Source organism: Loa loa (genome assembly GCF_000183805.2).
Source record: "Loa loa unplaced genomic scaffold supercont3.211, whole genome shotgun sequence".
NCBI lineage: Eukaryota > Metazoa > Nematoda > Chromadorea > Rhabditida > Onchocercidae > Loa > Loa loa.
In genome coordinates this window covers 61,225-85,694 of record NW_018108391.1, presented here as the reverse complement: position 1 = coordinate 85,694, position 24,470 = coordinate 61,225, and the positions used below count along the sequence as shown (strand labels likewise).

Here is a 24,470-nt window from a genome sequence, read left to right as displayed (position 1 = left end):
AATTGTTTGAAATCACAAAATTTTCCGAATTTCTAACAGTCTGTTTCGCATTACAATCAGCGCTGATAGAAAAACGATTCCTTACATTTCTTAGATTAAGAAATGAGAAGACGAAAAAAGGATGATACTAAAATAGTAGTGATGTTTGCATAGGATCAGTACATTTGAGCGAAAAGTTTACCGCAAGGTGACAGTTCATTTAGTTATTCAAGAAGAATGCAAAGGCATGACCTTGAGTCTAACCCTCATATAGTAATGCCCTCTGAAGAGTGGAAAAATTTGATGAAGCAAACTTTTTACGAATACATGTGAGGTTACACAAGGTCACTCCACTACAAATGTCACACGAAAAGGATTACAGACATCTAAGTAAGTAAAGTGGCTCTCTGATCATCGAAATGCTCGAAGTACAGCGTCTGACCATTGGAATGGTTCGAAAATATGATGTTTGACCAATGGAATGGTTCGAAGTAAAGTGTCTGACCACTGGAATAGCTTACTAAATGAGGTTGATATTGCCCCCCAGCTCGAATTCTTTACAGCAACCATAGAGTGACAGTTCAGAAATAAGAGAGAAGTTAATCTGTCGTATGTTAGTAAAGAAATGGAACAGTTGAGTGTTAGCGTTGATTCATGCCATTGCCATATTATCAAAAATGCATCTTTTTACAGTTTGTCGAAAAAACTCCGCCGGGAAAGCCAAGCTTAGAGATATAAAAAAAAAGTAGGAGGGTTATACTGATAACATAAGAAAAAGAGAAGGAAAGAAAAAGTATTCCTAATCATTCGTATCAGATTAAGAAGGAAACATACATACACAGAGAGAGAGAGAGGAGGGAGAGAGGAGGGAGGGAGAGAGAGAATATTACAACTTGATAAGCAACCATTTGACAGCTTTAGTGCGCTCTTTTCAAACATATCACAATTTTTGAAAACGAAAAGAAAGATGCTTCAAAATGGAACAGTTGTAAAACTCTGTTGACAATTGCGCTACTATTCAAAAGCAGCCGCCTATTGGACAGAAGTGAGCATCCATTGTACATAATTAAAATTAATAGTTCAAGTTTTAAACAATAATTATTACAGCTCTGATAACTTTCGGTATCATTTAATCATTTCAGTTATCAGCTCACATACATGAAGACATTTGATATGTCGCAAATTTCTTCTTTATTAATTAGATATTGAAATATCATTGCTTTTATGAATGATAATGGATTAAAACATACAGAATATATTGAAAACTAATGAGGGAATGAGTGCGATTAAAAAATTGAAAAAAATTTAAAACTATCAAAGAATTGAAAAAGTTAAATAAACAAAGATGATGATGATGTTGATGACAAGCTGAAAAGTATTATAAAAGGGATGATGACCTTTAATCGTTGATTAACTATAGCATTTTAAGCTGTAATGTTGAAATTACAGCAGCAACAACAACAACAACAACAATTATTTGCATTAAGTGAGCAGATGTTTTAGATGGTTGTAAAATAAAATTTAGCATGAAATTAAATATTAATAAGTCCAAAGTCTTACAGTAATTTTTTCCCTCACCAATTCATAATCATCATAGTTACAAAAGATGAAAAGTAAATGCCATGAGGTGATTGGAAAGAATCCTGATTCCTGATGTAGAATGACCATTATCCATTACTTCATCTTTGACATCCAATTAAGAATTCAATTACATTTTATAGCCATTTTTAGCTTTAAGTATTTGCAATATCATCAAAATATTCCGTAGTCTTTCAGAAAAAATAAATCATTTTCTTCTTTAACAGTGTATATTAACTTTTAATTGAATACAAAGCAAATGTTTAGTTAAAAGGAAAAGATTTGCAACATTTCCAGAATGGAAAATGAAAGATAAAGTTTTACTTTATCAAATTGATTTCTAAAATGAAAAATTTGGAATGATTAAGGAGAACAAGCGATGATAATACGGTAATTGCAATAGCAGTATTTAGTAAAAAGATAGTAATAATAATAATAATAATAATAGCAATAGCAGCAACAACAACAACGATAACAACAACAACAACAACAACAACAACAACAACAACAATAACAACAACGGCAACAATAACAACAACAGCAACAATAACAACAAGACTAATAGAAAGAGCGCTAGTGAAGGGAGGAAGAAAACAAATAGTGGTTAGGCGGAGATTGCGGCGAAAGATTGATGGAATATTTGAGCATGCTAAACAACAAATAAAATGAATGATTATCTCGTTTGCATTGAAGAGTCAGCTGTCGTAAGTGTGGCTTAAAATGTTGATAATACTCTCTTTCTGGTCAGTTGTAGTTAGTTTGTTAAAGAGAAAGAGAAAAAATTACGACAAATGAAAAGCTTGGCTAGCTATTAGCAATATATTAGTTAAACTAAAACTAAAATTAAAAAGCTAAATGAACATTGAGATGCAATCAGCGCAAATGTTGCAGTTTAAGCAAATGATTCCACAATTAAATGAGAAATCATTTGTTCAAGCTAATTGCTTTTTGTTATCACAAAGTTATCATTCAGTAATGCATCTCTTCATTCTGACAATCAAATTATTCAATGATAATCGAAGAAGACAGATGTTGAAAAAGACGATACATCGGAATCGGAATCGGAATTATCGGGATAAAATGGATATATATACTGATTGATCTGTTCATACTTAAAAGTATGCAGAATTATTGCGAATAATTTTCTTGGTTTGTCACCTATTTGTTTTGAAAGAGATAAAAGATAACAAATGGAGGATCAACGGATAATTGATAATATAACTGAACATTATTATAGGTGAGATAAAAATTTCAAAAACCCTAAGATTTAAACTTATGAATATTTACCAATTCGTCAAAATTCAGGAATCAGTTGTCCAAAGGAATTTGATATTCCCTTTGAGTGCTGTCATATTTTCTACTCATGTCGTAATCAGTTCAAAATTTACGGACAATATTACTTAACAAATATGTGAATCGAAATTAGCATAAAATGAATGCATTTCTGAAATTATAAAACTAAAATAGAAATCATTCTAATACTGAATGTTTTTCACTTTTAAAAATACCATCAATTATTACTAAAGAAAATTAATCACGATAATCTGAAAGGAAATATCATAATTTGAAAATTCGAAATTATGAAATGATAATTCGAAAAATGTAGTTACTACCAAATTATCACTATCAGTAGTTATCAGTAGTAAGAATAAAATTTAAATTAATTAAGAATTAAAGTGATATTTCGAACAAATGACGAGTAATTATATGTGTTTCGAAGTGATAATAACAAAAAAAGTTTGACTTTCTCCATTAATTTTGATTGAAAGTTCATTAAAAGAAATTTTACTACTTCAAATCAAAAAACAAAATTGAAATATTAGCGTTTGTAAATGGAACGACTAGAAAAGGTTTACGATTATCACTGGCAATTATTGGAATATCAATTTATCATTAGATGAGAGTAGATGACTTGCTCGATCTTAACAGATCAGCTTTAGATGTATTCGATATTTAAATGTTAAATTAGCCATTGGTGATATAGTCAAGAAGGCTTTTCTTTTTTTTTTTGGTTTTGTTATATTACTTATTAAAACAGAGGAATTCTTCGCTTTTTAGGTTTTAAATTATCGAAATTTGGTTTCGATTGAAATAACTTTGACATAAAACAGTAATCAAGAGAGACTGCTAATATCGTAAAACTTATCAGTCATCAATGATAAAAATGAAATTTTTAGATTCTTCAAGGTTCGAAATGATAAAAATGAAATTTTTAGATTCTTCAGGGTTCGAAACTTTTCTTTTTTTAGCACTTATTAGTATTAAAGAACGATGAGATCGTAATTTCATATAGAAAGATCAAAGTTTGAATATCAGAGAAGTGATTAGTGTTAAAGTTTAATTATCAAAACAGCGAACATTCTTTTGTGCAAAAATCCAATTATCTAACAATACTTTTCTGCAAAACACTGCAAGCATGAAAGGTCAACTGTTACAAGCGATATTAGTAATAATAGCAAAAGTAAGATGATAAGTGATAGCAGTAATCAGCAAATTTTTTTTGCGATATTTTTATTTTTTGATATTTGTGATATTTGTTTGTGATATTTGTGATATTTGCGCACCATGCGGAAATAGTCTTATAATTTACTTAGGAAAAGATTTTTCAGCATTGATGAAAATAGAATGATTTTTGAAATGAGAAAGATCGGTCACAATGGTTAATAAATTTTCAAGTAAACAATATTTGCAACTTTTTAGACAAAAAAAAAGACATTTAAAATTTATAGAACGATCCGACTTCTCTTTCTTTTCATCTTCTCTTTAGCGCCATTCCATATAACTTCAAACCAATTGTTTTTGTTGCAGAATATCGAGATTCTGTGTCGGGAAATTTGACTTTCCCAAATACGAAATGGAAAATGAAAACTTAATCATATTTTCAAAGAGATTTTAAGTTCAAAGGTGAAAGTACTTATACGTGATAAGTATCCGTCAACGTACTTTTTAGGATTCTGATTCCTCCATTGTCACGCACATGTTATACATCGATCTTTCTCTTAATTTCGACTTACTAAAAAAACTCAATCTGAAGATATAATAGCATATTTTAGAAATGGAAAAGTGAAAAGAGAAAATAACAGATCAGGTAATAGATATGCTGATTAATTAGAAGAGACAGGAAGGATTGCTATTCAAATAAATATATTAAAAAAAGATGAATGGATAGAAAGAAATTTTAATTGATGGATAGTTGAAGTTCAAGTGAAAAAAAAAAAAGATAGATTATTGTGCTAAATAATTGGAACATTTGTTGGGATAAGATATGCTTGATTTTATCGCTTTGACATTTTTCATCAGGAAATGAGGTCAAAATGTCAAAATGTCGAAATGTGCAACGATAAATGACTTGAAATGCAGTTAAAATATAATTTGATAATAATCTGTATCGAACACAATAAGTGTAAACAAAATAAATATTAGAAGCAGAGCCAAGAAGGGAATCATATTAGAGATCGGAAAATGCAGGGAAAGTAAGCTATAGGGTTATAGCAAGGTGGACATTTGTCACCACTTCTGAAAAACCCGCGACAAAACAAAATACTTTGAATTGCGCGTTTTTTTTTTTTTTTAAAGCATTATTTCGTCTGCACTACTATTTCCTAAATGATTTGCCAAGATCAAGTGAGCACGAAATACTTAAGCGTATATTTGTTGGAAACGTGAGTTCAAATGAGTTCAACGTGAGTTCAAATGACGTCAACGCATACGTGAATGATTTGGTGCAAGTTTAAGGAGCTTAAACTTATTAATACATATTTGCAAAAATTTCAGTAAAAGGATAAGCAAGAAGATAAATCGGATGAGTAATACGGATTATACGAAATATGGAAATGTGATGGAAAGGAACAACCATCCTTCTCACGCATTATCATTATTATACAGCACATTAAATGTATGTGTGTATATGTGTGCACAGTTGATACACAACCCGTACGGACTTATTGGCACCATATTTTGATGAATGATGAAAGCGCTAATGCTCCATTTATATAGCGCCCAACAGTTTGTAGAAAAAGGATTGAAGCAAATAACTTTTGAAAACTGGATCTGGAGTAGGTTATACTCACGAGACTTTCCCTATTTCAAATATTTATCCTTCACTTGAATAGAACCCGTTCATTGCTAGCATCAATAATTCGAGAAATACGGGAAGTAATGTGTGAGATCATCCGGATAAATAATGATTTCATTCATCTGATCATTCCCAAATAGTAACTATTTTTCATTGTAATTTATCAAGTAATGAGAAATGTAAAGTTATCATTGCGCATTTTTTTTTTTTTTTTTAAAGCATTATTTCGTCTGCACTACTACTTTCCTAAATGATTTGCCAAGAGTTAGAAGTTAGAAGAAATGAAAGGATTTGAAAAAAGTTACATTTTTCAAAATTTGAAAAGTTATCAGAGAAAGTAACTGTTGAAAATAACTGTTGGATTTGGAATTGATTTTACTCAGTTTTTAAAACATTCGCATTATAGGCTCAAAACAAATCTAACATATTGGGTTTCGCAAAACTGATAACTTATTAATTAATTAATTAATTAATTAATTAATCTTCCTTACGTGTCATTTAGTGGGGTTTTTACAGACTTCAAACCGTTGAAAACTAGGAAATATGGGAATTTCTTCTCTTAATGTTTAATATCTCCTATTGAATTAATAAAAATAAGGATCCTTTTTGGCAATACAAATAAAAGACGTGATGAATCATTCCTTCCTTTTGATACAAAAAAAGAAATGATTCATTTCAGAAATAAGTAACTTTCAGAAATAATTTTTAGTTTGTAATTTTTGGAAGCCTTAATTTTGAACTTTGTCAAATAATGAAAGCATTGGTATAAGTACAAAAGTACTCAAAGAATTATTGCGCCATTATTTCTAACTTATCATTTTGTTTCACCCAAAATACAATATCATATTGAAGTTTGCTTAAAGAAAATTCATTCCCGTCCTTTTTGTTCCAAGAAGGATTTGAAGTTTGTGTACTGATAAAAAATGAAGTGATGATCAGTTCAATGACGGTGAGGTTAATCAGTTCACTTCATATAGTTTATTCTTCTTTCTAATGCTAATGCTAATTACAGCAATACTCATCTTCTCATCCGCTGAACTGTTGACAAGCGGCTTTTGCTAATCCTGGATGGGTTGCGCTTTTGACTATTTTCCATCACAACTTATGCATGCCCGAATATCATAATTCAAATTTGGTTATAAAACATTTGAAAGTTAATTAATGCAAATCGACGTCATTAGGAGCTAATTTCAAATGAATGTTTAATGGAGGAACAATTTTAAAATTTCCACGTATCAAATCTCTTGCATAACACTGCGACAGTAAAACTATCGTGAAAAATTTATTTATTTATTTTTAAAAAGGCATCAAATCATTCAACAAAGAAATTATATGAAAAGTGAAAAATCTATGGATAGCAATCCAACAAGAATGAATGAAATATGCAAATCAAAAAGAAAATTAATCAAACCAAAATTGTCATTGGATAGGTCTCATCAAATTACTATACCATTCATGAAGCGACAAAAATTCAATTGTCATACCAATCATAAGACGACAAAAATATTAAATTGTTGCTTTAGCGACTTTTTTCTACCCAAAATAAAAATATAGAAATTGGTAAATGTAGAAATAGAAATAGAAATTGTTTTGGTAAATAGAAATTTCTAAATAGAAGTTTTTAACAAGTAAATAAAAATTGTTTTGTTCGTGTAAAGGATGATAATAAGATGAAAGTAACACTATCCAAATTAATATGACGATATTAAGTGTCATCTTCATTGCTATATCAGTAAAAGTGAACAATGCTTGTTTGTATTGTATTAATTACAAACGTTCAAGCTGACCACTGCTATTACTTATCACTCTGCTGATCACTGCTATCGCTTCTCACTCTACCGATTATTGCTATCACTTATCATTCTACCGATCAATTGCTATCATTTATCACTCTGCTGACGAACTGGATAGAGTATTTGGATCACAACCAATGACTCTATTTGCAAATTTTTGTCGGTTCAGCAATAACATAAATATTAGTTATTCTAAAAATAGCGTGACGTAATCAGTCGTTGAATGAAGTGATGGAAAGTTTTCGTTCATTTGGTTGACTTATCTTTACTTCGTACGAATTCATTTAAAGTCTTGTCCTATCAAAATTATCATTTAGCCAGTTTTTAACTGAAAGGTATCCAGATGACCAAGATGACCAATGACTTTCTTATTAATTTATTTTAACTAAAAGATAGCCATATAACCAAGATGACCAATGATTTCCTTATTTATTTACTTTAACTGCTAGAATGTTTATTTAAAAGTGCGCAAATGCATTCATTTTCGATACCCGACCTATGATGCCATCTTGCAACGTACGTGAAAACTTCCATTTCCGCATTTCACGCTTATTTTGCTGTTACCACGGAATCGAATGCATATTTCAATGATACTTTGTGGCACTGTTTGTTTATATGCTTGTTAAAGGCTTGTTAATTGTGTTAATTACAAGCAAATTAAACTATCATTCGATGGCTATGATTTTGAAGGCAATTTGATATTTCATTACATTCAAAAAAACTTTTCTTGTTTTTACTTTTAAAAAGTATTGAAAGACTTTTTCAAACTTTTCAACAACAGCAATTATACTTTTAACTTTTTGGGCAGATTAATTAAGCCAAGTTTTGCATAAGAACTCAACTTTTCAAAGTTTAACCACTTTTGCTAACATAAATATTTATTTTCGCACATATTTAACGATCGATTCAATGCATTTTATACTTTAACTTCGATTACGATCCAATCATCGCATTTTATCTTCCATCTTAGTAGTGAATGAAAAGGTATTGGGGAAGTATGCCACATTAAATAAAGGATGTATTATGCAAAATATCAAAATAATCCGAAGACGTCCTTGAGGACAGAAATGCATGAGAAGAATATAATTACCATTAATGAGTGGTACAATAAAGGAGGAGACAGTCCTTTCTACCTGGCTGGCATATCGATAATGTCCAATAATACTTCCATCGCCTAAGTATACCAATAATATGATACTCTACTGATCGATTAATCTTCACATCATTTATAATTAGTGCCATACCTATTATAAAATTGGTTTGGTGAAGATGAAGAGAATGAAAGATGTGAAGTTAGTAGAAGTAGCCATTTAAATAGGATTTGTAATCGGATATTTGCAGAAGGATAGTGTTTAATATTTGGTGAGCTTTGATTTGTAGCTTTTTAAATGTGTACTAATTAATAACTTTTCATAAAACGAATGCTTTCTTCCACGTATCAGAGATCATCTCTTAAGTGACATGTCAAAGTATCACATCAATTAAGCAAACCTAAGTGAAAACTTATCAAACAAAACCGATTGAAAGTTCCATACACGTATAATTGCGCACTCATTGCATACTCTTTCAACACGTAATAAAAGCGCTACTTTGATGTGCCCCGACGTGCCCTATTTCAAAGGATGAATGGATTTGTTCATTTAAAAAAAAATTATCGTTTGCGCCAAGTTTACGCCAAGAGTGGGTCTAGTAATTATTTCAACATCCATTTAAAGCTTCTTCCTGGTTGGGTACCACTCTATTTCACTTCAGAAAATTGTTCGACAACATAAAGTATGCTTCGAGCAAGGTAATAATGACCAACTAAAATGAGGTCAGTAGAAGCTAATTTCAAATGACACTTGACATTTGACATTGCAATATTTGAAGAAAGCCATAAAATGGTTTTGCATTATGTGACAGCACACTTGACGCTATTTTTACTTACAAAAATGATTACAGCAGCAGAATTTAACACTAATTCGAAATCAATAAGTCTTTAGCCGAAAGGAAAGAATCAGTATAAAAAACAAACAAAAAAAAAATGTCAAAAAGACAAGTTTATCCCATTAACCGGGGTTTTATCCCATTAGCTGTGATATAATATCAGTGATATGATAATGAATTTACTCTACTCAGAACAAGTACTTGTGCATAGATGTGAAGAAATGAATTAATTCATAAAATTCAATAACATTTTCCTCTTTTCTGATACGAAAACAAAAGACGAAAAGTCAGCCTTTCCGTTGTATATCACAGTAATAGTCTGAATTGAATTAACTTGAGCAACCTGATTTCTCAAATTATTCAATTCAGTGCACTGACCGTCTATACTCATTACTGATATTGTTTATTGATCGCGAACTCTCGGTGGAAATCAATAATCTATTTAATAGCTCATAACCTGACGCACATGTTTTGGACGCATAAATCATCAAACAAGCTTTCATCATTTAGTCAGTTTATTTCACTGTGATCGATTTTGCTTATTTTCGTTGAATCCATTAAAATTCTATTTTATTTGAAATGCAATAGAACTAAATTAGGTATTCCATTCATATGTACAGTTTGATGCATTTCATGGATGACCTCTGTCCTTGAAGTTTCAGTATAACGCAACAACTCTTCTTACTCGTACTCTTTTTTTTTTACTTTTCGCTCATTTATTCGACCAAATCTTATGATATTTTGCAAAGAATAGCAATTTTAATACAGAGATGAAAACAATAAATAAGAATAAACTTCTGTTGACCTTTCATAACAACCCAAATCAACCAACTTTGACAGTAATTTCACCAGTCAATGATTCTGTTATTTTAACATTAACCGTCTGGAAGTTAACCTTTTTAATTGCAAATATATCATTTCTAGATTGAATTCATTAAGAATTCCGGTATCATTGCTACAAAAAAGTTGAGATTCCAAGACTCATTAATAATTGCCCCATTAATAATTGCTTCTTTGTGAATTAATTATCTTACCTGTTGCCGTTGTCGCCTGTCCACTGGACATTGAGATAGATTTTGAACTTTTTGGTGCTACAAAAAAAGTAATACGATCAAAAGTTTTCGAGGGGTTTTTTGGGTGGTATATTTTTTGTGATTGTATTTAAGCTTGATAAAAGGTTTGGAATACAATAAATATTTCCGCAATCACAATTAAATAATTATCGAAATTTAAATTCAGCTTTCCTGTCCACTTTCCCCTTCAGAATCCCTTTAAATAAAGTCTATCTGAAGAAGGATGCATTTATGGTTGTGATTAAATAACTGAAACATACCTTTGGGCAGGTTGTCGGGATAAGAAGAAGTGTAACTTGATATATCGCATTCTGTACTACCAAAACTTTTGCTTTCAGTATTTTTCCCAGTTTATACAGACTTTTACCTCTCATTTGATCGTTTATCATTATCATTGAATCTCTTACCACATCCTGAAGATGACAAATGACAAATCGGAGTCTCAGAATAGCCGGAAAGTTTGTCATGATGTATTTATAGTTTCACCTGTACATCCGGATCATTCTCATATTGAGCACTGGAAAAGCTAATGAAAACTGTTAGCAAAAGGACGAATTCCAACATCTGTAAAAAGCAAGCAATATATGTGCAATTAAAGTGACACGCGGGAGAAAGACTTGACACCGGGAATTTTCATCCGGGAGAATGCATTCACTAAAATAACTTCACATTTTTCGCGGGATTATCCAACGATTTTTAAATATATTTCGATACTGTTTTTGAAAACATCAATAATACTACCGTACCCTGAAAGGGATTTATTATTTTCAACTTTGGTTTGTAAAGTTATTAACATCTATGCGTATAGAAAATCAAGAAATTTATCAACATTGGATCGGAGAATAATTGGTCATTTAGTGATTGGTGAGCTTCTCTATCTGAGCCTAGGCCTCAAACAAGATCAGAAATTCCAAATGGTTCATAGTTTGTCTTGTCTGTTTTATAATAACATGCCAGAATCATTGCTATATGAAAATTTTTAATTTCATTCCAGCGTCACTCTTTGCAGTTTATTACATAACCTTTGCATATATCACAATATGAATATTTAACCTTTTTGTCAACTTACTCTTGATGACAACAGCTCATGTGTCATCTGATGAAAGTAAGTTTTTTTCATTTCAGGCTGATTTGCTTATCATTTTGGAAAAGAAAAAAAAAAGTGGATCCTTGATTTCTGCTATGGATTTCTATTGTTAACAAGTTACTGATACTTCCAATGATTCAAGTTAACCGTTTCTGTTTTTAGCTTCCTGAATAGAATTTCTCCGGTTTCAACTGCTTGACTGAAAACTACGATAACCAATTAATTGCTGATAATTCAAAACTAAATAGCCAAGATCGAGGTGTAAATTTCAATTATTAATAACTGACAATTTTTCAATCAAATATTATCAGTTCATTTCGATCACCGAACAATTGCTTATCAATAGTTTCGCGTTGATCACAAGTAAGCAGCAAATTGTAATTAGTGAAAAAGTTTTATAAAAATTTCATTTTATTTTAGTATAGTTTTCTGCATAAAACAATAAATAAATCATTATGAGTGAAATATTAAGAGTTAATCCTGGAATAGACCATAGGCTCTTATCAGCTCATATAATGTTTGTGTGTTCTGAGAATTAGCCGGATATATTAACAGAGAAGGAAATCCCGCAGTTCATTTTCGAGATCTTAAAAAACTGCGGGGAAAAACCCCTGCGGATCATCAAATTTTGTTAGAGTAAAATTCCTAACACTGATAAATTGGAATTAAATTCGAAAATTCTGGATTCTGGACAAAAAGGAAAGACTCCTTCTGCTTTTATAGAAATTTTGGGAGGCGGGTTAGGGTGAAAATTTCGAATGAAATGTGCGGCTATTTCTTAAACTTCATTCAACTATATTAGCTCACTGCTCATTACAGCATTTTTCAACAACAAAGGATACTGTAAAAGTGCTATTTACGATGGGTAACTTTTTGAATTCCTTTTGCTTGTTAGATATAGTTGAAAATGGAATAATAATGAGTGATAACAAATGATTAAAATATTAAAATCGCATTTTAGAATAACTGCTGATACTTGATAAAGACAGGTGGATCAAAAGATTCACCTGTCATTAAGATGCACCATTATTTCATTGAATAAATATTTACATTAAAGAATAAACAGCTCCATCTCCGAAAATAAATTTCCAATCAAGAAATCATTTGCTTAACAGCAGCAGTCAAAAACAATAAATATATCCACCGCGAAGTAAATTTTAGATTTAAATTAATTATTAAACCACATTTATTTTTATTTCCTTAAAATCATTAAAAGAAAATCAAACTTAAATTTCTTTCATTTTCCATAAGCAAAACACAATTATTTGTCCAATGATTATCTCTTAATTTCAACCATTCCAACTCATTAACTATCTATCCTCTTTCCTGTGCAAATTCTCCCCGTCCTTCTGCGACAATTTCAGTTCTTCTTCCTTTCGATTATTTCACATATGTTCTCACTTTTAACCTCATTAATTTACCCTTTGTTGTAGTTTTCATGCATTATGCATACAAAAGCATACATGCTCGATCATTAAGTTGGTATGAATAATAAACATTAATGGTCAACTTTAGCATTCTAATCGCTCAAAGTTTAATTTAATTTCGAGTATAACCAAAATTAAACTAAATCCATGAGTACTGCCTTAGTCAATCCAATTTGAAATCCAATTTGTCCATTAATCAATAAATTATAGTCAAATTGATTGAATAATAAAACATGTTGAACAATGGCACATTCCTGAAAATCTTAATAAAGTAATGCGAATGAAATGTAATTAATTTGTGCCAAATCACTTAGTAATATGCCTTTCAATTTGCGCATTTGTTATGAAAGTGACAAATAATACTAAGGCGGATCAGAGCCATTGTCAAACTATAACGATCTACAATTGGAATGAACAAAATCTACAATTGGAATGTTTTCTGACTGATAAATAAAGTTAATCAATCAAAATACCGGCAATTTGATCAACAAATTAATAAAGAAGGTGATTAATTGATTTCAAAAACCTATGTAAACCACGTCTCCCGTATGCAAAATCGTACGATCAGTCGCTCCTGATAGCTACCTGAAAGAATTGTTCACATTCTGAACTACATTAAGATAATTAGTAATAAATAAATAGCAATTTACCTGGCAATATTGTCCGGTGAACTGGAGAAATGAAGTGATCAGAGGTATTATGAAATGTAAGTGGTTTTTTTTAGGACTTTTAACCTAATTGCAGTCTAATATTTCATATTCATGCATATATTGATTGTGTATTTTTTATACAAAAATTTGAATGAATTCAAGAAATAAACAAATTTAACGAAATTGATAACAAAAATAATTAGGAGGAGAGAGTTTTCAACTTGCTGTCACGATGATGAAGCCATGTTTTGAATGATTGAAATGTATTATTATGTACTTCTAAATCAGATTATTTCATGTAAAGATAACATGAATTATATGGAGAACATTGTCACCTTCATTAGATCAACAATTTTTTACAAGAAGGATGGCCAATCACATATGTTCAATTCAACTCTTACAAATACAGTTCAGGTTTTGTTGAGAGATTTGAGATGATTGGGAAGAAGTGAAAGGATAGATTTGATGTTTCTCTCAAATAGTATTCATCAATTCAACCAATGTTTTACTCATTCTTCTTGACTTTTCAATAACAACACCATTAAAAACCGGCTATTTCCCTTGTCACAAGCTTTCACTATCAGTATTTGTCCTCAGTGCCATTCTTTTCATTGCAAAATAACATGACATTTACGGAAGGAAAAAGTGAACATACAGCGCTTATTTAAGATTCAATTTACCGTTTAACTAAATTTTATTATCGCTATGGTGTCAAATGATAGTGTTGTGTCAAATGGAGAATGATTGGACATTATAGAGGATTCGGACTAGACTGCATTTACATTCTGGAAAACTACCGAAGGTTCTGACGATCGACACATAATCTTCTATAAAAGACAGGTACATGGCTAGGTACAAAAACAAGGAAACGCGCTATGTTAAACTGTGAACTCTAATAGAATTATTTCCGCGCCAGACGTAAATTAACGTGTAACTTGCAGATGTTCTATCTTATTGTATGGTTGTCAGTGTCTGTAATCATATCTAAAAGCTCTGAAGGGATAAAGTTAGGTGGAGCTACAAATGCCGACACGAATGATCCAGAAATCAAGGTAGATTGCTTTTTATGAATGTCTACCTGCTTGTTTTCAATAAAGAGAGCAGGTATCAAACTAAGATTAAACGAAAAGAAGTGAATATGTCAAACATTTATTCTGTTCAGGAAGTAGCAGAAAAGGCGATGGTACAAGTGAATGGGAAGACTAGGAGCAGAAATCTCTACAAACTCGTGAAAATTATCAATGCTCGTACTCAGGTGGTGTCCGGAACGAAATATTACTTCACAATCCTCGCTGCATCGACCAATTGTAGAAAGGCGGGTCTTCAAGTTTTTTTTGAATATTGTGCAAGTATATGAGAGTCCTACAAATATGAAGCTCTACGTTTTACCATTGATTAGTATTTTCACTCACTCGCAAAAGAAATCCCCACTTTTAGATGAAAACATGAGACATGACCTTATATAGTTAGCGTAAAACTTTGAAAGAAAATCATGACCACCATTATATGGTCAGATACAATAGTATATTTGCCATATTTTATCATTATTTCACTTATGAATGCAATGTTTTGACCCATATTATTTTGTAAGTTAAAGATTTGGAAGCCTTCAAAACCATTAGCTTTGCAGAATACAGGAGAAATAAATCTTGCGAAATGTGCTGTCGATACGAATAAACCAACAAAGGTAACATATATATATATATATATATATATCACTTAAACTTTTGTACTATTGCGCTTTCAATTTGAAAATTTGGCAACTTTAAAACATCTTTAAAAAAAATGAAGATCCCGCTCTAAGCTTCACTTTTTGGATCATCTCCTATATATAAACTGATTCATTAAGAAAACAAAAAACGGGCAATGCCAAAAACTTCAACAAATGATGAAACATCGGCAATTATTCATTCCATCCGTAAGAACATGAGCTTAACACAGCATTAAGCATTGGCTATGGAAATTATAAGTTTTTTTTTTTCAGCAATTCAATGTAGAAGTTTGGTCACAACCATGGACAAACACATTCCAAGTCACTCTAACATGAGCTTCGTTGATGATAATTACGCTCTTACGGTCATCCGATGATTCAAAAATAACAATGTGAAAATTAAAGGAAAAAAAATACATCACTTCGGTCTTGCTTCCACATCTGTAATCTTCCTCACTACAACTGTACTTTCGGGTTCTGGATTAGGGCGCTCTTTCAATTCATTCATATACGAAGCTGCAATTGCCAACTGCGTTCCGGTTGCATTGAATGAAACACTCATGATGCCTGTTGGGAACCGGAAAAAACGAAATTTAGATCATGTTTCATATATTGAGAACGTCGACAATTTCCTTATTCCATAAACGAATTTAATATAGTAAACATGATTTTGTTGACCAAATATATATAAAAACGAACTTATGCAGTTGACATATTCGTTTCCTGTTACACGGATCCCAAATATTTACAAGTGCATCCGAACCTGAAAATCAGTATTCTGCATTAAACATAAGTATTACCACTTATTTTTTGTATCAGTGTCATTAGACTAGCTCAGTTCCTGTAACAACATTTTAAAAGTGAAAATTTTGCAAAATTTTTTATTCACAAACTGTGACATACCTCCAGTAACAAAGGTGTTATGTATGGGGTGAAAATCGATGCAATTTACAGGATATATCATTTCGGTACCAGATTCATCCTTTTCACGGTGGCATTTAAAGGCGTATTTGTTTTTCTGAACTTCTGCTGACATATCGAAATATTCCACCGCCACACGTCCTTCAATAGAGGCAACAACAAAAGCTTCTCCAGTTGGGAAGCATTTCACCGCTCGCGTTTGAAACTGAAAAGATAGGACATTAAAACGATTACACCATGCAAATAGTAAGGAATCGAAGTAGAAGAAAGATACTTAATCATGACAAGGGAATATTTCTCAGCACTGAATTACAAAAATACATGGCCTTTCTACCAATGGCAATAAATCAAAGTACCTATAATCAGTAGAATCAAAAATAAGCAATAAAAATACCTTGAGTGGACTATCACGTATCTGCTCAGGTTCCCCAAGATTGCGCACATCCCATACAATTATTTTACGATCTTTTGTACCAACAAGGATCCGATTCCCACGTACATCCATTGCGTAAACTTTATCCCCATTATTTCCAAACCCAGCTGAACTTTTTGACCGTGCATCCCATAACTGAACAATATAATACTGATCATTTTTCTTCTTAATAAATTTCGAACCCTCTTTAACTTCTTGCACTTCGTCTCTTCTATTCAGATTAAAGCCTAACAACAAACCAAAAGTTTACGATTTTTTTTTTGATACCTACTACATATTTAATAGTCACTCACCATTACCGCAGAATCCCATCCTCCTGATGCTACCAGATTGTGCTCCTTGCAATATTCTAGGCACCGCACTGGAGCTTCGTGATGCCCCAGAACACATTCTATACCAGTTTCCATGTTGTATGTTTTAATTAAGTTATCCAGACCGCCACTTGCAATATCATTTTTAGTCTGTGAAAGACACAAAGACTTCACTTGATACATAAAATCATTAATCAAAAGCATGACTTAGCAGCGGAATTTCGAATTTAAATTTAAATTTCAAATGCGAATGATTTGTCTGATGTCTGATGAAATTTGAACTGATTTTAATTGGACAGTGGAATTTTAATTGAACTTAATCTTGATTTTAAACCGTGTAGGCTTCACAAATTAAAACGAAGTCTTGGAATTCTGGAAGACACGTTCTTTGCTCAAAGCATCGGTAAACTACTAAACGTCAGAACACTAATACATACCAGTCAAAAATCAAAAGTATAATGACTCACAAAGAAAGTACATGCCAAAACGGGCTTAGCATGTGTATATACTCTTTTCTCAAGTGCAGTGACTGGACCAGCAGGAAAATGATAAATGCGAACGGTACCTTCCCAACTTGACACGGCAAGCAATTGGCTATTATCGTCCGGTGAAAACTGAAATGAAAAACAGTTGAAGAGGAGATGAAAAACAAACACTGTTTTTTGCAACAGGAAGGATCCCAGAAGTATGGAAATCGATAAACTACGCAAATTCGGTGAAAATGAAGGAACCCATTCTATATCTTGAAAATAAGGAGGTGGAACAATGAACTAAGCAGAAGCATATCTAAGAAGCGAATGAGCAATGATGGCACTGTTCAGATGGGGACGCCACAATAAATAATAAATACAGAGAAAGCTAAATCAGACAATCTCCCTTACTGGGATGCTGATATCGAAAACACTGACCTCAAGTGATCATTAAATAGAACTGATATCTCAGCTAATATAAACTTCAGCAGACATGTTCCACCCTCTTCGACATTATCTAAACGCTCCACTAGGGCAACAAATATTCAAGGTAAACTACATGGAAATTTAAAAAGACTTCCAGTATGTCATCTCACTCACAAAATTTTTAAAAAGAAAAAAAGAGAAAAATGAATCAGAAGTAAATTTTGTGAATTTTCAAAATTCAAAGTCTTGTAGAAGGATAAAAGACAAGAACTGATGACGTTAGGCTAACAGATGACAAAAGAATAACTAAAAAAAAACACGAAATGATAGAATTACCTGCACTTTAGAGATTTGCGTATTGGTTGGATGTGGAATCGTCCCTTCCGTTGAGCCACCTGCGAAATGAAACATTCTTGTCCAATATCAATCAGATTGGTTTCTATAAAAGAAAAAAAAGGAAAATTTCCGGCAAAAAAAGTCCCGAGATGTACCGGAAACAAACAAAAATATCCAACATGTCAGAGCTTCAAATCTGAAAAAAGGGGGCTACCCTACACAAGTTAACGCTTCTAGTAACTTTCAACTATTGCAGCCCTCTTGAATGCATTTTTGATATTAATGGGCAAGGTTGGGCGCCTGTAGTACTGCTGCGGAAAATGAAGGGGAAGGAGATGGATAACTCCGGTCATGCCTCGCACTTGCTGTCACAGTCTTCTGGCTGGCTACCGTATCACACAGTCCTTTTCTAGCCGACTTACCGCATTATCCCACACTTTCATGGTATTAGGCTATGAAGTGGGGATAAATGCTAGATAGTGCGGTAAGATAATCGAACGAATTACTTGTACAACTATATTGTCCGATTTGTACCGTAACGTTTCATTGGGAGAGTTGTGGAATGAACAGAGGGCATGTTACTAATGACATTCTCCTCCCTGGCTTTCGCTGTCTTCACAGGATGACAGTGAAATAGCCAAGGGACTGCATTGGTCATCACATTATTACATTGGAAAGCAAATGAAAAATGGAGAAACAGATCAAACGAATATGAATATATTATATGATGGTGGCCAGCAAAAAGCACATCGACCAAGACAATCAGGTTAAGCAAGTTGATGACTTTTTTCGAACGAATTGCTTATCCTTTTTTTCTTCGAGAATACGGAAGATCTCTGTCTCAGAGTTTGTTTCATAGTTGGTCAGACGATCATTCCAACAGTCTACAGCAATCTCTTCCTCTGAGTCCTACGTATACAGCCATAATTTTGCGTGTAATAAATGATGCGTGACCCGTATGTACCAGTCATACATATGAGTACTTGCAATTCTGTTTCTGTTCGTACTGCGAAAAAATTTGCATAATAATAGTTTGCATTTATGCCATGGTATCTTTACTTGCCGAGAATATGTCTTGCATGCATTGTTACAATCAGTCATATTGGAGGTTGGTTAGTTGGTTTATGCGGTCTCCAAAGTTTGGTTGGGGGATGACGTGGCTCATACGTTAGCACTTATCAATGATAGTGTGACTGGATGTTTACTACTCTTTAATCTTACCAACCGTGGTTCAGTCGATCATAGGAAGTATTAAGGCAAGTAATGTGATAAGTTGGACGTGAAATACTGCACCGTATTAATGGTTAATGAAATGAGCAAATGAGACAGAAATTTTTGGAAAGAGGACATTCTACTTTATCAAATCTCAATTTGTAGAGAGGCATTTTTGAATACTTTCCCTTTCTGAAAACATGGAAATAACTGATGTGAGTTATTGTTGATACCTCACCCTGATCTTCCCGCTGAAAAGGTTAACTTTTTATTTTTCTTAAGAAACCCACTCTTAAGGTGTTAAATCTTCGTTAAAGATATAGCGACTGCCACCACAAATGTATGGAATATAGTTTAAGAAAAACGAATAGATAGACTGCAAGGAAAGTTTTTTCCGGAATGATATACTTTCACGTCTACACTTTCCACTTTATCAAATCTCAGTTTATGCACCCTTACGAATGACTCCCGGGATAATTTATCTGTCCGAATTCTTGACATATTTAAGGTATATCATCCACACTGTAGAATCATGTACAGAATGTTCTTCTTGAGTAAAGAATAATCCCACAAAAGCAAGATGATTTCTGAAAGTGGAACTTCATAATGCGGGATTCCTGTCTTTTTGACTCTTCCATCATTTTATTTTCATTGCTGTTTGTTTTAGTGGTTGTGGTCAAATCATAGTTGTTATCTGTATGAGAAATTAGCGAAATTTTTTGCAGATTCATCGGACTGTAAACTCTGAAAAAAGGATGTCGGACGAGCTTATAAAAGTGGTTAATTTTGACGGTTTTATCAGCCACGTCGGTGATTCTGGTGAAGGCTCGGAAGTTATTGTTTATGTGGCTCATGTTATTAGCGACGATTCCAGAATGCGAGGAGGAGGGGAAGTCGGAGTAAGACAGGATTTGTTTGATTGTGGAAATCATGTCAACAATAACGACAATGATTTTGGTATCGGTATTTTCGAAATATAATTTTAATATCTTATAGCTAGCTTTGCTGTTCCGCAAACTTTAATTGATTGTCAAATTGGTCAAACTATTCTTATCAGTGTTTGAGTGACGTTTGGAATTGATAAATAGCAGGACAAATTAAGCTCTTGAGTGTTTAGCCACTCATTAGCCACATATTATTGATTCTCCGAAGAGTACTTCTTTATTATTTATATATATTTCCAGGTAATGTATTCACCATCCGTGTTGGGCAGTGCGTGGAACGTGTTGCTGCAAAAAATATTTCTGAAGACGAAAGATTGGCAAAGGTTAATTGCACTGTTAAGTTTTGTCGAAAAGGTTGCTATAAAAAATGAAATATGAAGGCTTAATGCCGGTATTTCGATATTTTTTTTTGCCAGTAAATACCGGTATTTTTTTTTATTTCCATGAAAAATTTTTCGAGAAAGGAAGAATACAGACAGTCTATATGGATTTTTAAGTAGCAAAAAACCTTTCAGTATCATTTGAGAATTCCGACATGACGTAATAATCTTTTTTTTTTGCCTTAACTTTGCCACGTATTCATGAAGCTTGAAAAAGCGACAATTGCAAGACATGTTACATCTATTCAAGGTTCGTTTAATTGATAAGGGAATCGACGTTGAAGTGGAACGAAATGCATTATTTCCATCAACTTCGCGAGCAAAAAATTGACACCGATTGTATGTGTCCTATTTTGGTTGTCGATGCTGGTGAAGAGCAGAGAGAAGTTGCAGCACAAATTAGCGGGCGTGAATGTCGCTGCATTAATGGTTTGATTTTCTTGATGTTAAAAACAATCAACTAGATCTATTCCCTGCCTTTATTGTTAATAATTGAAACTCATTCATATAATCTTAATTATTTTGAGACGGTGTTCCAAATTCCAATTTGCAGGTAATTTGGTCGTGATCCCATCTGTGGGACTTTGTGTTAAAGGTCGTTTACTGATTTCTTATGGAAACGGTGGATATGCGGAATTAAAAGATATCAGTTTGGTACCAGCAGAAGGACAAGAATATTCAAAATTCGTAATGGAGGGTATGTTTGTGCATTAATTTTTTGCTACTGGTCGTTTTTTTGTTGATAAAGCAGCAATTGACAGATGTGCCACAGCCGAATGTCAACGTGTCATCACTGTCAGAGTACGTAAGACCCTTCCGTTACCGTTGTGACTCGATTGCATGCCGCAGAAATATTTTTGGTCATAGTGGTGGAAAATATGAACGAGAAGGTTACTCTTGAAGTTCTTGAAACATGAGCTGCGGTCATAACAGTATTTTCCTAGATCTGAGCACAAGTTTTTAACCCTGATCAGGGTGATTTGGGTAAAGAGAGGAATATAAAGAGAAAAACCGATGGCTTTTCATATTTTCTCACCAAAAATTTCAAATCATTCTGTCAAATCATGTTGGCTGAAATAAGTCGCTGCTATTCTTTGTGATTAATTTTTTTTCTCTTTCATTGCTTAGTTTTTATACTTTGCCATTAGCAGTGTTAACATGATTACTATAAGATAGGAAATGCAACAGTTTCAAGTGGAAAAGATCGATGTTTCCGTAAGAATTATGCTTAAATTATGTATTGTAGAGTATAGCCGTGTGATGGATGTATATGGGAATGGAGCGTACACTTTCACTGACAGCCGTTTTGCAGACGAATGGAATAATAATGTAAGGAGATAATATAAATAATAAGTTTGACTCGTTTTTTGCATAATAAGTTTTTTTTTCGGAATTGAAGCGTCTTTTGCTTAATGATTTTGTGCTTTTCAGCAAGTTGATGAGAATTCAGCGGTCAATGAAAACAGTGTACCTTTTAATCCACGCAACCATGGCGCTAAGTTTAATTGTGATCACGGTGCGCTATTTTTTTAAAACTCATTTTCTGTTTTCTTAGGGTTCCTACAATCTATAGAGTTTTCCAACAATTAATAATATCTCTGTAAATTCCTTACATTCTATAGAGATATCATGAATTGTCATGATACCTAATAGTATTTTTTATTTAGAAGAGATGGATGATAAATACGCTGTAGTGTCGAGATCTGAGGTATGTCCAGCTATTCCAACTTTCCATTTCTTTTTTTACGCTTATTTACTGAGGGTAATTAAGAAATGTATTTGATCATTCTGGAAATAAGTAATTTTTGTCGACTAATGATTATTATCATCCCGCAAAATTATGAATTATTGTTTAAACTGTCCCAACAAAAAGATGGCATCTCAACAAGATTCTGCTAAAGCTCAGAATTTGAGGTTAGAAGCTTAACGTTATAAGAAATATTTTTTTTTGCAGGTGCCATACAAACAACATGCTTTTAAAGAATATGTTCCTCATATTTATCCCCGTACAATGCGAATTCGTTTTGATAAGATTGATTCATCGTCAGTTGACACTTTTTGGGCTTTCGAACCAAATATTTTCACAACTGTCGAAAGAGTAAGTACAGCACAAGGTTTCTTGCAAAAATTCGGTACTACTTTCTCTTTTCACGGAACCTTCTTGCTTTCTTAATAGGTTCTTCATGAAGGACGACAGCGCTACAGTGCTTGCCCTCAGTTCGATATGTCATTGATTCACGGGTTAAGCGGAGTGGGTTGCTTGGTCAGAGTGAGTGTTGACAGTGGTTGTCGCTCCTTATGTCGTGCTGAAATCATCAAATTTTCAAATAATACGCACAGGTCTGTTTTTGGAATTTGCTTCATCTAATTAAATGCATGGCGAATCTACCAGTCTGTGGATTCGATCCGTGAAGATGATTCGATCCGTGAAGATGACGACAATTATATTATAATTTTAATTTACCCCCTAATATCGCTCTCATATCGGATTGGCGGCGTCCCCCACTTTTGCTGCCTTGATCGTTCAAATCACATTTCCATTCAACACTTTCATTTTGGTTATTAACATTTTTTTACGAGTGAATTCTAGATTTTCCGTGTATTTGGTCGACTATGGTTTTTACAGATGGGTCAAATGTAGTGATTTATTTGACATATCGGTAATTAACAAAGTTAGTTGCACTTCTCTTTGTTTAGAATAAGTTTATTTGAAAATGACATATCGGAAATAGGTAGAACATTGAAGCGTGTAAAAATGACTGGATCTGATCCTGTGTAAACATTGTGCCTCCCACAGCATTCGAAAAGTTGAGACTGTTATTTTTGTATATTAGTGATTAGAAGTTTAATTAGATTTGTTATTGTTCAAACCAAATTTCGGTAAATTGAATTGTTCGCCAATAAGGTATCATATGGTAAAGGTCCTCTTAATGTTATTCTTTTTTTTGGGAGCGTGATCTGCTGGTCATATTACCTTATAAGCTGGTAAACTTCGTTTACTGTTGTACATTATCTCTGCCCGGTTTAGAAATGGTCAGTTATGCATTAGGATGAAGTAAAAATGGTATTTGATTTTCAGAAGGAGAGATCAGCATAGAAAGCAGAGCTGGAGGACTGAGGTCATGAGCGAGTGTTGTACCGTTTTGTTGACATTAAGGATGCATTAATGACCAGAGACAGCCTTGACAGTTATCTTATCCTGTCTTGATATCCTGGTACAGCAGATTGTTAAATTTCAGAGAGATAAAATCCTATACTTACCGGTAGCTTTGCTTCATTGCCGACTTGAGAAATGTGCAAATGGAATTCGTTTGCAGGTAATACAACTTGTATCCTTCAATATCTTTCAGGTAATTCAGGCTTGAATTAGTTAATTCTCCTTTCATTCAGGTTTCTTTCATCTTTCTGATAGCTGATAGGAATGGGTTTTCATTGGATTTGAATCATAATTTATTAAAATCTGCTATGTTATTGATTAATCATTACGGTTATGTAGCAACTGGAAAAAGGTGGCGAATACGAGATTATTATCAAATCAAAGGATTCAGAAGGAATTTTCAATGTGTACATTGATCTAGTCGATAATAATGAAAGCGCACTGGCGAACATTCGTGATTCAGTTGTGCCATTTAATCTTGACGGTAATAGTACGTTTCTCTGAATAGCAGATTTAAGTTTTGGTATGAGAAATATATATATATATATATATATATATATAAGAGAAGAGTAGTATTACGC

At 32.8% G+C, this 24,470-nt stretch overlaps 6 protein-coding genes across 6 annotated transcripts; 4 read left to right on the top strand and 2 right to left on the bottom strand.

Moving 5' to 3' along the window:
- Positions 1-1,413: 1,413 nt before the first annotated feature.
- LOAG_01068 (hypothetical protein) lies at positions 1,414-2,226 on the top strand (the record flags this gene model as incomplete). Its single annotated transcript, XM_003136608.1, has 2 exons — positions 1,414-1,465; positions 2,006-2,226. The coding sequence occupies 2 exons, from the start codon at positions 1,414-1,416 to the stop codon at positions 2,224-2,226; spliced, it is 273 nt and encodes a 90-aa protein (XP_003136656.1).
- A 7,948-nt stretch (positions 2,227-10,174) lies between these two features.
- LOAG_01067 (cystatin) lies at positions 10,175-10,988 on the bottom strand (the record flags this gene model as incomplete). Its single annotated transcript, XM_003136607.1, has 4 exons — positions 10,175-10,234; positions 10,386-10,442; positions 10,685-10,837; positions 10,911-10,988. The coding sequence occupies 4 exons, from the start codon at positions 10,986-10,988 to the stop codon at positions 10,175-10,177; spliced, it is 348 nt and encodes a 115-aa protein (XP_003136655.1).
- A 3,541-nt stretch (positions 10,989-14,529) lies between these two features.
- On the top strand, positions 14,530-15,635 carry LOAG_01066 (cystatin-type cysteine proteinase inhibitor CPI-1; the record flags this gene model as incomplete). The annotated part of the gene is made up of 4 exons (XM_003136606.1): positions 14,530-14,640; positions 14,751-14,915; positions 15,186-15,275; positions 15,573-15,635. 4 exons carry the CDS (start codon positions 14,530-14,532, stop codon positions 15,633-15,635), a joined length of 429 nt encoding a protein of 142 aa, XP_003136654.1.
- An 82-nt stretch (positions 15,636-15,717) lies between these two features.
- LOAG_01065 (mitotic checkpoint protein BUB3) lies at positions 15,718-18,271 on the bottom strand (the record flags this gene model as incomplete). Its single annotated transcript, XM_003136605.1, has 7 exons — positions 15,718-15,866; positions 16,030-16,062; positions 16,203-16,425; positions 16,615-16,788; positions 16,947-17,114; positions 17,432-17,578; positions 18,197-18,271. The coding sequence occupies 7 exons, from the start codon at positions 18,269-18,271 to the stop codon at positions 15,718-15,720; spliced, it is 969 nt and encodes a 322-aa protein (XP_003136653.1).
- A 1,892-nt stretch (positions 18,272-20,163) lies between these two features.
- Positions 20,164-20,723, top strand: LOAG_18164 (hypothetical protein; the record flags this gene model as incomplete). The annotated part of the gene is made up of 2 exons (XM_020450830.1): positions 20,164-20,371; positions 20,593-20,723. 2 exons carry the CDS (start codon positions 20,164-20,166, stop codon positions 20,721-20,723), a joined length of 339 nt encoding a protein of 112 aa, XP_020305445.1.
- Positions 20,724-21,025: 302 nt separating this feature from the next.
- On the top strand, positions 21,026-24,393 carry LOAG_18163 (hypothetical protein; the record flags this gene model as incomplete). Its single annotated transcript, XM_020450829.1, has 11 exons — positions 21,026-21,161; positions 21,286-21,429; positions 21,494-21,622; positions 21,979-22,061; positions 22,164-22,248; positions 22,400-22,440; positions 22,687-22,830; positions 22,909-23,072; positions 23,323-23,404; positions 23,972-24,049; positions 24,229-24,393. The coding sequence occupies 11 exons, from the start codon at positions 21,026-21,028 to the stop codon at positions 24,391-24,393; spliced, it is 1,251 nt and encodes a 416-aa protein (XP_020305444.1).
- Positions 24,394-24,470: the final 77 nt, after the last annotated feature.